This window comes from Euprymna scolopes, chromosome 44, assembly GCF_053919585.1.
Source record: "Euprymna scolopes isolate OS-2025 chromosome 44, ASM5391958v1, whole genome shotgun sequence".
Lineage (NCBI taxonomy): Eukaryota > Metazoa > Mollusca > Cephalopoda > Sepiida > Sepiolidae > Euprymna > Euprymna scolopes.
Genome location: NC_136525.1, coordinates 42,504,431 through 42,521,188, shown reverse-complemented (window position 1 = coordinate 42,521,188; position 16,758 = coordinate 42,504,431). Strand labels below are relative to the sequence as shown.

The 16,758-nt window shown below is 34.8% G+C and overlaps 1 protein-coding gene across 1 annotated transcript in view; it reads left to right on the top strand.

The window, feature by feature from the left end:
* LOC145268813 (T-cell activation inhibitor, mitochondrial-like) overlaps positions 1–12,903 on the top strand; it is a 153,580-nt gene extending 140,677 nt beyond the window's left edge. Inside the window, exons 8-9 of the mRNA XM_080124439.1 lie at positions 7,180–7,311; positions 11,817–12,903. Coding sequence (XP_079980565.1) covers positions 7,180–7,311; positions 11,817–12,063 — 379 coding nt within the window. The 3' untranslated portion in view covers positions 12,064–12,903. The remainder of the gene's footprint in view (positions 1–7,179; positions 7,312–11,816) is intronic.
* The last annotated feature ends 3,855 nt before the right edge of the window (positions 12,904–16,758 follow it).

Sequence of the window (16,758 nt, the reverse complement as noted above, 5' to 3'; positions counted from 1 at the left end):
CAAAAAAAATAAATGTTAACGGGTCAAAATGGGGTCAAAGTTAAAAAGAATTGACCTCTGTGGTCTCTACTAAATTACTCAGACAATTTCTGGTCTAAACATTTGAAATCTTACATAAAGGGTATTCAGAGATAGGGCAAGCTTTTTAATCAGTTTAGGTCGAAAATTTGAGCTGCCAAGGGGTCAAAGTTCAAAAGATTTGACCTTTGCGGTCTCTAGCAAACTATTCAGCAAATTTTGGGTCTAAACATTTTAAACTTATACATAACAGGTATTCAGATGTGCGGCAAGCATTTTAATCAGTTTTGGGGCGAAAATTTGACTGCCAAAAGGTCAAAGTTGAAAGAGGATGGAATTATATTTCCTGAAATTATTAAAACAAATGAAGACAATGTAGATGACAGAGACAAGAGTATCCATGATGATGATGATGATGATGTTAAATGCGAAAGATATCCCAAAAGAAATAGAAGGCAGCCCGATTTTTTTGTAGTCAACAATATAAAAGATTATCAAATCGACTATTGCTATTCCATGGAAAATATACCAAAAAGCTTGAACGGAGCAATTAATTCAGAACATTGTGATGAATGGAAAATAGCCGTGAAAAAAGAAATAGATGCTTTGACTGAAAATAATACCTATACGGTAGTACCTCTTCCAAAAGATAAACATGTTATTTCTACAAGACGGCTCTTTACAAAAAAGACTACAGCATCAGGCGTTGAACAGTACAAAGGTAGATTTGTTGCGAGAGGATACTCACAGATTTACGGTATAGAACATTTTTCTACATTTTCACCGACCACAAACCTAACGACAATCAGAATTTTATTGCAAATCGCATCGCAGTATGACCTAAACATCCATCAAATGGACGTAAAAAATGCTTATTTGAACGCCCCAATAGACTGTGAAATTTATATTACCCCTCCAGAGGGATTTATAATGAAAAATAAAAATAGTGTGAGGCGACTTAACAAGTCATTGAACGGTCTAAAGCAGAGTGCTCAGTGTTGGAATACAGTATTTCATGATTATATGATTAAACAACAATTTAGACAATGCGCTGCAGACCCCTGTTTATATACCCAACACAAAGACAATAGACTACTGATTTTGGTTTTATGGGTCAATGATATTTTAATCACATCAAATTGTGACATAATGTTGACCGATGTTAAGAACAAATTAAGTGAAAGATTCAAAATGACTGATCTTGGCAAAATATCCTGGTTTTGGGGATAGAATTTACTCAAAGGAAAGGACTTATTACGATGAATCAATGAAGATACATTCACAAAATACTATTAAAATTTTGAATGGGAGAGTGCAAGAAATGCTCTACACTGGTTGAAAATGATATTAATAAAAATATACACAAAACTGTCACAAAAATTATCAAAACCGACAATGAAGGATTTAAACAGAGCTAAATAAGTCCTACGTTATTTAAAAGGAACTAAAGAAAAAAATTTAGTATTTAGAAAATCAAAACATCCCCTAAAATTAGAAGGATTTTCAGATTCAGATTGGGGAAACGACAAAGATCGAAAAAGTATATCTAGATATTGTTTCCGACTATCAGAAAATGGCCCTATTATTTCATGTAAATCTAAAAAGCAACAGATTGTATCTCTCTCTACGTGTGAAACAGAATTTATCGTAATCATACACACGACCCAGGAAGCACTCTATCTTAAAAATTTTTAGAGCCAGAATTAACTAAAAGCCCCATAGTAATTAATTGTGCTAATCAAGCCAGTATAGTTTTAGCACAGAACATGATAATCAACCAAAGATCTAAGCTTATAGATATAAAATACCATTTCATAAAAAACGAGGTGAAAAAGGAATCCATTTTGTTTGTATTAACATTTTAACCTACTAATGCGTAACTAATACTTTCACTGAAAAAAAAAAGTCACTTTTTTTTAAAACCTTTTCTTTGTAAATTTCCTTTTTGACAAATAATTTTTGCATCATTTTTTTGCAAACATTTTCTTTGCAAATTTTCTTTTCGACAAATACTCTTTGCATGCTTATTTTAAGGCGAGCATAAGTTACAATTGACTTTTATTTTTTGTGCACATTAGTTTTCTTTCTTATTTATCAAAAATGTCCTATTTTTTCTTTGCATTGTTTTAATTAAAAAAAAACAAAAAAAGAAACACTTTTTAAACGGGTACATATTGCATGTATTTTATTTATATGTATATTTATTTAAATGTATGCGTTTTTCTTTTTGAACAAAACTTCATAATCAAATTAAAGCAATGTTTTTTTTTTCACATAAGGTAAAAATACATTCCATTTTTCTTTTATTTCTCTTCTCTGTACACATATATATCTGTTTGACATTTGAACACAATTAAAAATGGTGTCTTTTTACATGCTAAAATTTTAAGATCCAAATAATTACTAAGTTTGTTATGTATAATTGAATATAAAAATATATATTTATTTTTGAGCAGAACGAACACAAGGGACTTCTCCCATTATAAAAAAATAGGGAAGATGTTACAATATTTTTAGATTATAATGAAGGTATGATCCCGCATAATTGGGAGATTCTATTATAAAATGATGCTGCTAGGAACTGACAAATCAAATTAATTCACGTTCTGCTACCAACCAATCAGAAACCAGAATTGCTCCATAAATATTAAACCTTTCTGTAGCAATTACGCATATGTTTTCTCCGTCTCAACATGGGAAGAATCTTTTGCTCTGTGGATTCCAACTCAAGAACTGTCTACTGCAAACCAGTCACCTCTCAGGACTTGTGTAGAACAACGAACCATCGAAAACTGTTCTGAAACTAAACATGGCTTACACTTCTAGACCTTTGCAGACTCTACCAAATTCCTCCCCCAATTTTGGGGCTAAACATTTGAAATTTTAGATGTAGGTAACTTGGACATGGGTAAAACTTTGTATTTTGATTTGAGACCAAAATAATAAATGTTAAGGGGTCAAAACTGGAATCAAAGTTTAAAAAAATTGACCTCTGCAGTCTCTATGAAATTACTGCGATCTCTACAAAATTACTTAGACAAATTTTGGTGTAAACATTTGAAATCTTACATAAAGTGTATTCACACATAGGGCAAGTTATGAACAGTACATAGGGCCTTAGCTAAGCCGGGCTGAACTGCTAGTATATCTATAAAAGTGAAATTGTCTGTGTGTCTGTCTGTGCATGTACATTTTCCTATCAAACTACTCTGTCAATTTTCAGACTACAAACTGGAGATTTGACATAAGGGGTATTGAGATTTGGAAAAATCTTTTAAATCAGTTTTCGGTCAGAAAGTTGGCTGACAAGGGATCAAAGTTCAACGATTTGACCTTTGAAAACTCTACCAAACTACTCTGCCAATTTTGGGTCTAAACACTTGAAATTTTAGATGTAGATTCCTTGGACATGGATCAAACTTTTTAATTTGATTTGAGCCCAAAACAATACTAATGACCTCTAATCCAATTTGAAATTTTACATAAAGCGTATTCAGACATAGTGCAAATTTTTAATCGGTTTTTGGCGGAAAATTTGGCTACCAAGGGGTCAAAGTTCAAAAGATTTGACCATTGCGGTCTCTAGCAAACTATTCAGCAAATTTGGGGTCTAAACATCATCAGTTTTTTTGCGAAAATTTAGCTGCCAAGAGGTTAAAGTTGAAAGAGTTGACCTTTGCATACTCCATCAAACTCCTCCGCCAATTTTGGGTCTAAACACTTGAAATTTTAGATGTACATTACCTGGACATGAGTCAAACTTTTTATATATATATATATATATATATATATATATATATATATATATATATATATGCACATGAAGTTATGAACAGTACATAGGGGCCGCACAAAGTTGGGCTGAACTGCTAGTATATATATATATATATATATATATATATATATATTTTGCTTTGGTTTTGATACCCCCAAATTCGAAGCTATCTCTTTACAGCCCTTCCTTTTCATAACCTATCATACTTTAATAAATCAGAGTCCATTTTCTGTAAGCTGTTTTTGAACCCAGTCAACGACAGGTACTTTTGCTAGTATATATATACATATATATATATATATATATATATATATATATATATATATATATATATACATGCATACATCTCTTATATAAAAATATTCCTGGAAATATTTTTTTAAGACTTGATACCACAACATTTGATAATCTGTGTTCTTATTCACCTCAGGATTCTGATATATATATATATACATATAAATAAAATGATGAGAATAATATATAGGTATACATATATATATATATATATATATATATATATATATATGTGCACATATACATGTATGCACACATACACACACACACACACACACACACACACATATATATATATATATATGGGTAGAGGTTTAGGCTTCTTATCACGAGGTGCCGATTTCGAATCTCGCTAGATTCAGCCATTCTGATGAGTCCTGGACGACGAAACACGTGTCAGTGGATAATTATATTTTAAAAATAATATATATGCCGCTCCCCATTAAAAGGGGGTACCAGATTGGTGAATGGGAAAATTATTCCCAACAAGCATTTAGGTAAAAATGCACTTTCGTATAAATAATTGAATTCATTCAAGAAAGTATCGCTAACAAAAACAAATAAAAACATCTACGTAAAAGTGATACATATAGTAGTCCGGCGAGGTTAGCACCGTGGTAGAGGTTTAGGCTTCTTATCACAAGGTGCCGATTTCCAATCTCGCTAGATTCAGCCACTCTGATGAGTCGTGAACGACGAAACACGTGTCAATGGATAATTATATTTTAAAAATTATATATATATATATATATATATATATATATATATATATATATATGCATATTATAGAGACCATCATTTCCCGAGAGCGACATCCCTAGTAAGACCCTTTTGCCATAAAGAAAGCGCCTCTCGGTCCAAAAATGTTCAAGCCGGCTAGAGGGCAAAGAGTTCCCCGAATTGGGATCTAATCACTGCCAAAGGATCTCATGCAGCAGCAGCAGCAGCAGCAGTCAGCACCAACACCAGAACCAGCACCACAGCCGCAGCAGCAGTAATTCAAAGAGCCCTTTTCAGGCCTAGGTTCCTACAAAAGACCTTTCCCTTTGTTTACTCTGCTAGCCTTCCTGATCGCAGCGCATCCGCAGCAATAATCCAAAGAGCCCTTTTCAGGGCTAGGTTCCTACGAAAGATCTTCCCCTTTGCTTTACTGCCTGTCACCTCCTGCAACTTCCAGCAAGCCTGCAGCCTCAACCTCCTGCAACTTCAAGCGATCCTGCAGCCTTGGCTTCCTGCACCTCCTGCCTGCAGGACTCAGCCTTCCTCCAGTGCAGCTTGGTTCTGCCTTGCAGTCTGCTGCCTCCCTGTTCCAGTCCCGGGTGCCATTCTTAGACTACTCCAGTGTCTAGGCTCCCTGTTCCAGTCCAGGACACCATTCATAAACTGCTCCAGTGTCTAGGCCCCCAGTTCCTGACTGATCCAGACCAGATCAAAACGCTAGACCATCCTAACGTCCAGCCTCCAGTTTCTGACGTTCAGCTGATCGGCCCAGACCAAGACGAGGACTCTAGACCACCCGAACATCTAGGTTCTCGTTCCTGATTCCTGATCCAGACTACCCGTACGGTCAGCTGACTACTCCAAACCCGATCAACACCTCCAGACCACTCCAACGTCCAGCAGACCAGTTCCCACCATATTTATTTCTGACAAATAAAAAAGCGATTTTTCGTCCTTTAAACAAACATCCTGTGTCTGTCATTCTTCTTTGCCTAATCACCGTTTTTCTGTCTGTGTCTACCTTCCTAGTTGTTGGGTCGATTGTCTCCAGACGAACGCCCCTGCAACACATGTATATATATTCATAGATACATATATATACATATACATATATATCATTATGTATTTATACATAATTATACACATATACGCATATACATATTTGTATACATGCATAATTATTCACATAGATATACATATAAGCATGTGTTACGTTGTCATATCATAAAATGAGCGTTTGTATATTGGTTGAAATTGGAATGGAGATGATATTTTAAAACGTGTCTATTTATAAAAGATTGAGTGTTTGATTATCTTATCAGAGTTAATGACGTTGTGTGTGTGTTCGTTTAGTGGTCTTTCTATTACATATGTTCATATGCTGTTAAGTGTGAATATGTGTGTGACATGTCATTTGAACATACCTTCTGCCATTCTGTTGGTCCATCTGGAAATTCTCGTCTGGGAGGGAGACTTGATACCTGTTTTTGGGGACGAAGATTTATTTCATACCAAGACAAGAAATTGGTTCTATAGTTTATTTCACTTTCCCAGATGTCTTGCAGAAGGTGGAAAGTGAATTTGGCCTGTGTTGTTCTTTTCTTCTAGGTCTTATTTCTACCACGTCAGCGTTCGTTCCCCACCCCCAGCAAAGGTGAGGAGACAACGGCGAAGCCATCCGCTCTCGTCCAAGTCGCAACCAAATCTCCTCGATTCAGCTAACCTGATCACATGACTCACACGCAATCCAATCAGCTGATCTTGACTTCCGGTCAACGTGTCTACACTATAACTCACACATCTCCCACTCCCTCTCTCTCTCTCTCTCTCTCTCTCTCTCTCTATCCATTCGCTAACACATGTATATAAATTATAAATAGATATATGTAGTAAAATAAATAATAATAACAATATTGAAGGAATTTCAGTAATTTTCAGTTAAACATATTTATTTCCGAACACAGTGTGATGCACAAGATGGTAGGTGTGAATTTTCCATAGATTTTGAAAATGCATTTCTTTTTCAGGAGCAGGGTAGGAAACATAAACAGCTCTTGAATGTGGCTACATTTGTTTGTGTCAGCACCGAAAGTTGATATCTAAGATGCTAGTCCCGCAGTTAAACAGTTTGTTAGCTCAGTTCCCAGAATGTAGGTTTTGAATTCAATGGTTCTTATACTATACTTCTGTTTTATTTATTCACTTTTAATTGTTGTTGTTGCTTTTTTTTTTAATGTAAATTGTTTGTTTAGAGGTGCAGTGTTATGTATGTATTAAATACACCATGAAATTTCCTTAAACTTTGCATATGAATTCCTGTCTTATTTTATCCAACTTTGGATAATATCTTTGATTCTTTTCTACCCTCCCAGTGAATCTGGTCCCTTAACCGTATCTCAAACAGGCCAGTTCCTCATCCCAGCTTCGTGTCCAGGGTCATTGGTGATAGAGTTTATCGACCAGAACAAAACAATGGCGTTGCAACTTTTATCAGAAATACCAGAGTAAGTAGCGTTGATCTTTGCTTGTGAACATTTGGTTTAATATTATCCACAACCAATGTTATATATTGGTACCCTACATCAGTAAGTAAAGATTATGTTAACTAGTATGAACTTTGGTAAGGGTTTCATTGAGTACATGTCAGGATAACCTTGCAGCAAATGGAAATAGACCCAGTGCATTTACTGACTAGGCTTTACAAGGCAATGATTTGTCCTCACTTGAAGTATGAGCCCTTATTTTGTCGGAGTTGGAAAGGTGTTCTCTGATTCTCTTAAGCGTCTTTAGCGTTGTGCCATCAAATATATACTACATTATTCCCTGCCACGACCCTGTTCCCTCTGGAGTATATGATCTGCTTGGATTAGATCTGCTGTTTACTTTTAAAAAAGTCTTGCACTCTAAAGGTAACATATCGCGTATGAGTGCGTGTGAGAAAATCACCAACAGCCTATGATAGCTGACTAGTGAAAATATTAGCAACAGTGGCCCCCTTAGCACATGTGCAAATTAAGCAAGGGTGCATGCGTTGATGTCACAAGAGGAAGAAGAAGAAGAAGAAGAGAAAGAAAAAAAGAAAAAAAGGATAGCTCATGGTTGAGCACAAGAAGCAAGTTGTGTGCCGAAGAAGGTCGATGTGTGAAAGTGAGGACAGGAAAGTGCTGGCTATAGACGGTGTCAAGTGGTGGGGAGAGAGACTTTTAAAAAGCACATGTTATATTGCAAAGCATTGTAAAACACATGGATGTGCGAAAACACTTTTGAAAAATAATGAAAATGCATTATTTTTGGAAAAAACATGAATAAATGCATTTCATTTGTATGGCCAATGTGCTCCGTTACACCAAACATTTTCCAATAAATCGACGACTTTTATAGGTTTCCGGGTCTCCTGAAAAAGAATATTGCAGGGAAAATTAGTGCAGACAAATAGTTTTTGAGATATAAATACCTGTATTTTGAAATTTAAATCATTGGTGGCTATGTTTGAACAGGTGGCATATAAAAGCGGCAAGTCCTCGATTTTTTTTTTCAGTGCAATTTCGAAAACCGTTCTTAGCATGGGGAGGTTGGGGGTATTTATTCCGAAGGTCGTTCTTAACATGGGGAGGTTGGGGGTGTTTATTCCAAAAGCCGTTCTTAACATGGGGACGTTGGGGGTGTTTATTCCAAAAGCCGTTCTTAACATGGGAAGGTTGGGAGTGTTTTTTCCGAAAGCTGTTCTTAACATGGGGACGTTGGGGATGTTTATTCCAAAAGCCGTTCTTAACATGGGAAGGTTGGAAGTGTTTATTCCGAAAGCTGTTTTTAACATGGGGACGTTGGGAGTGTTTATTCCGAAAGCTATTCTTAACATGGGGAGGTTGGGGGGGGGTTATTCCAAAAGCCGTTCTTAATATGGGAAGGATGGGGTGTTTATTCCGAAAGCCGTTCTTAACATAGGGAGGTTGGGGGTGTTTATTCTGAAAGGCATTTTCTTATTTTCAACATCCCCATGTTAAGAATGGCTTCCAGAAGAAACAGGTTGGAAAACCAGTGTACATTGACCAAATTTTCTTGAATTTGAATTCTTGAAAATAATTTTTTCGGTGGAATTAGCTAGAAATGATGTTGAATAAACGTTTACATTTCATAGAATTAACTTCACAGTTCGTCTGCACATGCTCACTGAACCATTTCCTTGAAACAACAAAGATGGCAGCCAATTCAAACTACTAGAAATTACATTGCATAGAACAGGTATTTAGATCTCAAAAACTATTTTTCTGGGCCAATTTTCCCTGAGATATTCGTTTTCAGCATACTGGAAAACCTCTAAAAGTCATAATCTTTTTTAGAAAATGTTGAGACGTATTCATTTGGTGTAACGGAGCACATTGACCATTTGTACTTTTAAAATAAAATGCTGAGTCGGATTTTTATTCCTTTCTTTTTTTTTTTTTTTTGTTTGTTCCTTTGCGACGGTACCAGACAATGTGTGGGTCCGAGAGGTTTGATATGTAGTGACACGGTTAAAGTGAAACGGGCACGTTACATACTAACCAGAACATAACAATTGTTTTTGTTGCCTACAGATTATTTCATGGTTTCATGATCCACAATGCTTAAATACTGCCCTGTGCTACATCTGAACAGACTAAACCTGCGACGATATACATTCACATTAACCCCTCTGCATAATCACACTGGTGTTTGCTCAGAGAAGTACCAGCCATCTTTCGCATTGTTCTGCAGCCCTAAATGGCAGTAGCCCTGGATATGACATTAAACTATATCCGATGGTGAGGCCCCAGCTTGCAGGCCTTAGGGAGTGTAGAGCCACCCTTTAATTGCCATTGCTCCCAGGTCCACTCTGACCCGGAGTGGTAGCACCTGTTAGGGTCCCAACTATGGGTTAAATAGAATACGACTTAAAAAACAAATATACTACATTAAAAAATCGTTCTTCAAAATCACCAGATTCGGCATTAAATAACCTGGAAAGGGTTGATATGCCGTAAAACAAAACAACCAACCAACCAACCAACCTAAATGGCAGTGTTCTTAGATAGGTTTTGTATCGGAATGTCTCTGATAAGTATCAATAATCGAAATAGTCTGATAAAAGAAGGAACAGGCGATTTTGACCAAAGTTAGCACCTTACACAGCCTAACATCACAAGTGCATGTGATAAGTTTTATTACCACATAAGCTGAAAGACTCGACAGTAAGTTCTTTGATATGACAGGGGCATGTTGGAAATGAATGTTTCTGTTTAGAGCATAATTGAAGTATAATATTTTATAATACTTTTGCATTTTAAACTTTAATGCAACCCATTATATATAAACAATTTTATAAAATTAACAGTAGGTTCTCTACAGTGCAATGTAGACTACAATGTACTGTGGACTAGGTAACTGGTAGAGGCATGTGAAGCGTCCTTCAGGTGCACTGTGATGGGTCCTCAACTAAAGCAGACAATCAATCGATTTGATTGAAAAATGGACAATTTCACCGAATTCAACGACAATAAAAATATGGGAGTGTGATACATTTGTTGATCATCATTTCATCCTGGAAACGTTGGGTCTCCCTGCTAGTTTTTATTAAACAAAACTTTTTATTAAAAAGGGATGATTTAATTTTTCAATAAAAAAGAAACAGCAGTTGAAACAAAACAAAACAAAAAAGAAGCAGTCACATCGCAATTTGTTACATTGCCAGCAGTCCTTACAGAGAGGTGTCGAAATCCTCTTACATGTCACCCATTTGGTACTGACCAGGCTCAACGTTGCTTAACTTTGACGATGTAATGTTTTCATTCTTTGTTTTTTAAGGTTAAGTCGGATCAATTACAAACAAATGTTGCACCTTTCTTTTTTTACAATTCCTCACAGTTGTGTTGGTCTCAGCGTCCTAAATTCTCAATCTATATAAAAAAGTGAGAGTCAGGACACTATATACTCAACGAATTTTTGATCTACAGACTTGAAATTTGGTATATAGGGTATTCAAACACATGGAAAATTTTTATCGGTTTTCATATGGAAAAAAGTCAAAATCGAAAAATTGGTACTTGGGGAGGGGGGGGGCATCAGATTTTTATCCATTTGTCAACTATTTCCCAACTGCGCATGCACAAATTGTTCACATTATGTTAAGAATAAGTAGGTTTGAAAACATTTTTTTAAAGATCGTGTCAAGCTGGCCTAATGGTTATCGTACGTGATGTTAGGTTTTGATCTCAGCTTGGGTATTTTTTTTTTTTTTTTACTTACAAGGAATGAACTGTTTAGAAAAAACATAATACTCACATGCACAGGTCTCAGTTTCTTTCTGCTTCTTTTTTTTTTTTACTCCATTTTTTTTTTAAGGAATTTAATGTTACGTTTCATACCGGGCAATACCGAGTACACTTTCTAGTCTGAAAAAAAAAAGACCGAATCTCTTAAAAGTAAAATATGGAAATATCTCCCTTAGATAAATAGGTGATAAAAATGCAGCCAATATTGCTACATATAATATTGATGATAATAATTTCGGCGGAGTTGTGCAACCATCACCTCGTGCGTAATTTGTATAGGTTTTTTTAAATTATTTCACTTGATTAGTATTGATTGGACACTAATTAACCAGATTATTAAAAGAATTTGAAAAAAAAAAAAATCATTATTTCGACATTTGAAAGGGGTGCTCACTTTTTAGTTACAATTTTCTGGCAAATCGGTCATTCATTTTGTAACCAATAAAAACGTGGGAATATCAAAACCATAGAAAGTAAAAATGACATGAACCTACCGCATTTTTAAGTCAGAAACATTTATTTTGTTTCTCAAAAAAAAAAAAAAAAATAGAATGAAATTGAATTTTCTTTTTTTTACTTTTTAAAATTTTTTTGTTTTTTTATGAAAATAAAATTTCAAAACACCTATCAGTATACAAATTACGTACAGGGTGATGGTTGTACAACTCCGCCATAATTTCTAAAATATCTATACATATCTGTAAATTAATGTTTTTCAGATTTTTGGAGAAAGAACGCCGCCTTCATGCCGAATGTCTGCAAGAATTCCATTTATCATCATTAAGCAAAGATGACACTGTCACTTCGCACCAAATGACCGATTTCTGTAGTCGACTGCTGAACAACCAACAACAATTACAGACCGCAGCATCTCTGGACGATCTGCATATATGCGTGTCACATTATTTTTCTGTAATGCAGGACGGACGGATGTGCATTCCTTGGGACTGGACAGAGCAACAATGAGTGAACGATGCATGCAAAGATGTATTTTTATTGTTTTTTTGTTTGGTAGACTAGTTCTAGTGTCGTGGAGCAATTTTGGAATCTTAAATCCGATCAAGTTACTTGCAAAAAGACATGACTGAATTCTCCCATCACATTGGATGCAGAGATGAAGAGTAGGCTGTATTTATCTTCCTCGCACACCAGGAAGATTAGACACTAGAGTTGGAAAGTGGGATTAAAGAGCTAGTGCCCTAAAGAAGGAGCACTTTGACCTGAAATAAATGTCTGGTCAGCATTCCTTGATAGGGGCACCTCAGACGATTAGCAATAAATTAATCCCTTCTCAGAGAGAGAAGCCACAGCAAAAGGTGAAGAATGATATTTATCTCTCTTTTACAGCAGGAAGACGGGACATAAAGGTCGGAAAGCACTCTGGCCTGCAAAATATGCTTGTGTCAGCGTACCCGTCAGTAGAGGCGCCTTAGGTAATTAGCAATAAACTGACCTATTCTTAAAGAGAGAAGGTAATACTTAGGAGGGTGGACCGCCTAGAACTGCACATACCAGCATTATACCATAATCAACAGGGAAAAGGGCATTCCAAAAATAGTCTAGATTGTTGATTTTGGTGCAGAGAGCAAAAACACCATGGTTAAGCTTCCTAACCAGAAACAGAGATAACGGGAAGCATTCGTCAAAAATTGATATTTCGAGCTATAGTGTAGTATCTGTTTTGTCCTTGGTCAGAAACAGGAGATGAGATCCTTTTCAACTAGGAAAATGTCTATCTTTGTTCCATCCAGAGCTCCCCTTTTTAAGGAGATAGATCTTCCCCACAGTAAAAACAAAAAAAAAAAATGACCCTGTGGCTAACTTTGCTTTTGTGGAAAGCAAGTAAATAGAGACATCTCTTGGCCTTCACGCTAGGATCAAGGTGTAATTTCTGTTTTGTCCTCAATCAGAAAAGGGAGGGAAATCTTGCGCATGGCCTATGTAAATAGAAGGTCGTTCCACTGATGTTGTGTTATCTGCTGACATCACAAAATAAAGTATAATGGCCATGGTTAGGCGATAAGAGGACTATAACAAGGATAGTTACTTTTTGTTTCAATTCTCAAAGAAATTGCTGAGGGATTTATAAAACTGGTCTAAAAGTTTATTTTCTTTTTCAAAAGAGAAGGAATTATTCTACATTTGAACATATGCAATTGAAAGGTAGTATTCTTTACTTAAAGGGGAGTATTCTTTATTTAAAAGGGAGTATTTTTTGATGGAAAAAATACTGTAATGAAGTTTTATTTTTTAAATTATTAAAAAAATTGGTCCAAAAATGATTGTATTTTTTATTCCAAAAGATACAAAAATTATTTTTCATTTGAACACGTGCAATTAATAGGGAGTATTTTTTGCCAGAAAAACACTGTAGTGAACTTTTATTTTTTAAAAGTGTATTTAATCATTAATTTTAAAATGCATCCGTCTTAAAATAATCCTCGTAATAGTTGTCTATTGCCTAACCATGGCCATTGTACTTTATTCTGTGACATAAGCAGGTTATGTGACTTTAGTGGAATGGCCTTCTATTTATGTAGGCCACAGTTGAGTAGGTTATTATATGTGATTGCTGAAATCCTTTTCACTTGGGACAATTCTTATACTTGTCTAATTCAGAATGTCAGTTTTGGAGGAGTGGATTAAAACTTGACCTTATGGCTAATTTTGCCCTCATGGGGAGTCAAGTAAATACAGACCTGTTTTATGCAAATTTTTTTCCCGTCATACAACTTAGGTTAAGATCATAGAGTAATACCTATTCTGATGCTACACTTTATCTGTCCTGCCCTTGGTAAGAGAAGGATAAATCCTTCTGGACTAAGGCAATTTTTAAGTTTATCCCAATCCAGAGTGACCCGGTTTCTAATCCTTATAGGATATTTCCACATTAAGAATTAACCCCATATCTAACTCTCTCCTCATGGGGAGGTAAGTAAATATGGGTCAGAATCTAGTCCATCTAATATTCATCATTGGTAAGTTTTGGACCTTGAAGTAGTTTTTAACCTTTTTTTTTAGCTCCTTACATCAAGTGGCTTCATGCCTTGTCTGGAGCGATTTAAAAAAAAAAAAAATCCGAACTGGAGTATTGTTTTTTTGTTTTGTTTTTTTTTTTAAATTTTATTTATATATAAAAAAAAATAACTAAACCAATTCAGCATTGCCGGGGAGGCTTTTTAATTTTTACATAAAAAAAAAAAAAAACTGCAATTTGGGTTTTTGAAATTATTATTATTTTTTTTTTTTTTTGGTGCTTGTTGAGATAAAGGTGACAGATGGAGTTTTTTTTTTTTTTTTAAATATGTCATTTTAAGAAAAAACAAAATTATTTACTTAATTGTCATGTCGAAAATAGTTATATATCCAAAAATTACGAAAATTCATGGAGTAGAACAACTGTTATTATGTTCTTAGTAAAAATAAGTCTATCGCTATATAGCACACAAGTTGGACACCATTACGATGTGATCCAAAATATGCGTTCCGAGTTATTTCCCTTGTTTCTGAAATCTTCACTGTCTACTTTAAAACATCTATGAAAAATGCAATTTTACCTAATTTTCCAAAAAAATTGCTCTTAACAATAAATAACTTTCTACTCAATGAATTTTCATAGTTTTGGGATATATATTAGTATTTTCGACATGACAATCAAGTTAGTAATATTGTTTTTGCTTAAAAGGACATGTTTTTAAAAATCGATCAATCGACTCTCTTTGTACCAGCACCTTCAGAAGGGTTGTATTCAAAAGTCTGTCTAGATTCCCAAGTTTGATAGAAACATTGCCAAGTTTGACAAGATACACTTAAAGAAGCTTACATCGACCAAAACATGAAAATGACACTCAAGATAAGAAAAATAGTCCAAAGAATTCAAATAATATGAATAACCAATCCTCATCTTAAAAATTCAGAAACATAAGTAAAAATAGAATTTAACGTTTCATAAAATTTTACTCTATGTTTTTAATGTGGAAGACTAGTGCGACCAATTCTATATAACAAATTAATTTACCTCCCTTGCTTTCCTTGAAATCTCCTATTGAAAAAATAGAAAATGTCCGACCGTTTGTCTAGTATGTTTTTTTCCGAAAAATGCATCTAGCACAGCCTCCACTGGGTCATTTTTCGTGACATTTTAAATTTATACTAATTTCGACATGACATGTCAGTACATAATAATGTTTTCATATGAAATGCGTTTGTTCCAAAATCCACTGAATTTTTCAACCAATTTAAGTGATTTTCTATTTGACAGTTTAAACGCTTCCAAATTCTTTTAAAGTTCCAAAGGATCACAAAATAATTTGTTCTCTTTTTTTTTTTCTTAAATTATTTTACGTCTTTAAAATGATTGAATGTATGAAGCTTCAAAAATTTTCAGTATTTTAATTGGATGGGAATTTGCTGAGCATTTTATAGCCTATTATTTAGAATTCAACTTAATAAAAAGAAAAAAAAAAACATACAGAAAAATCTTTATGATATATATATACATCACAAAATGAAGTTTTCATATTCTAAAAATCACATAAATTGACCCCCCCCCCCACTTTTTTTTTAAACTAAGAAAATCAAAATTTATGATTTTTATCGATACAAAAAGTTTTAATTATTTTGCATACAAACAAAAATTGAGTTATCGCCCTTGAATTTTAACAGAGTCTAAACAACATGGCAGCTATTTGATCAATTTATGTGATTTTTAGAATATGACATCTTCGTACTGTGACGGATACGTACACCATAAAGATTTGTCTGTGTTTTCTGTATATTTTATTTTATAAAGTTGGATTCTAAAAACAAAGAAAACACAATAATTATAATGGTATTGTTCAATCCTTAAATTATTTATTAGAAGCAACTTGTTTTAAAACTATACCTAATTAACTGTGAAGGGAATGTTTTAATCTCTATTTATAAAATGATTAAATGCAAAAAGATTCCAACTGTTTAAAGTTTAAAATGGCCGACTTAGTTATTGAAGAAACCGAAATGCATTCTGGTGGATTGGGCATAAATAGTTCCCCCAAATTTTCAATACATGAGGATTTGTATTATTTTTTAATTTTTTTTTTTTATTACATTTTCACCCCAAACAAGACACATTGCCACTTTGATGTAGGGGGCTACTATCAGGAACATAAGCTACAGGAGTACTATGTAGGGAGTTAGGCAGCAAGATGTTGGTTCACGTTACACTTGAACTTCTGCATGTCAGTACAGTTGAGGAAGCAGGGACCTGGAATGGAATTCCAAAGTCTAGCGGTTTTAGAGAAGAAACTACTGGAGTAGAAGGCTCTCTTACATCTAGAGATCTCTACTGTAAAGGGGTGGGATTTAGCTGCTTGTCGGATTTGTCGAGGGTATTTACGTCGAGGGGGTACAAGTGCTTGCAGTTCGTCAGAGCATTCACCGTTAAAGTACTTGTAGAACAGGCAGAGGGATGGAACATTTCGTCAATGGGACAGAGGCTGGAGCTTAGATGACAGTTCAGGACTTATCAGATTAGTGACTCTCTTTTGAACCTTGTCTAGGAGTGAGAGACTAGTAGCAGATACACCAGTCCAAATATGACAACAATACTCTATACATGGGCAAATGGTGGCCTTGTAGAGGTACAGGAGACTTTCAGGCATTAGTAGCTTTTTAGCACCG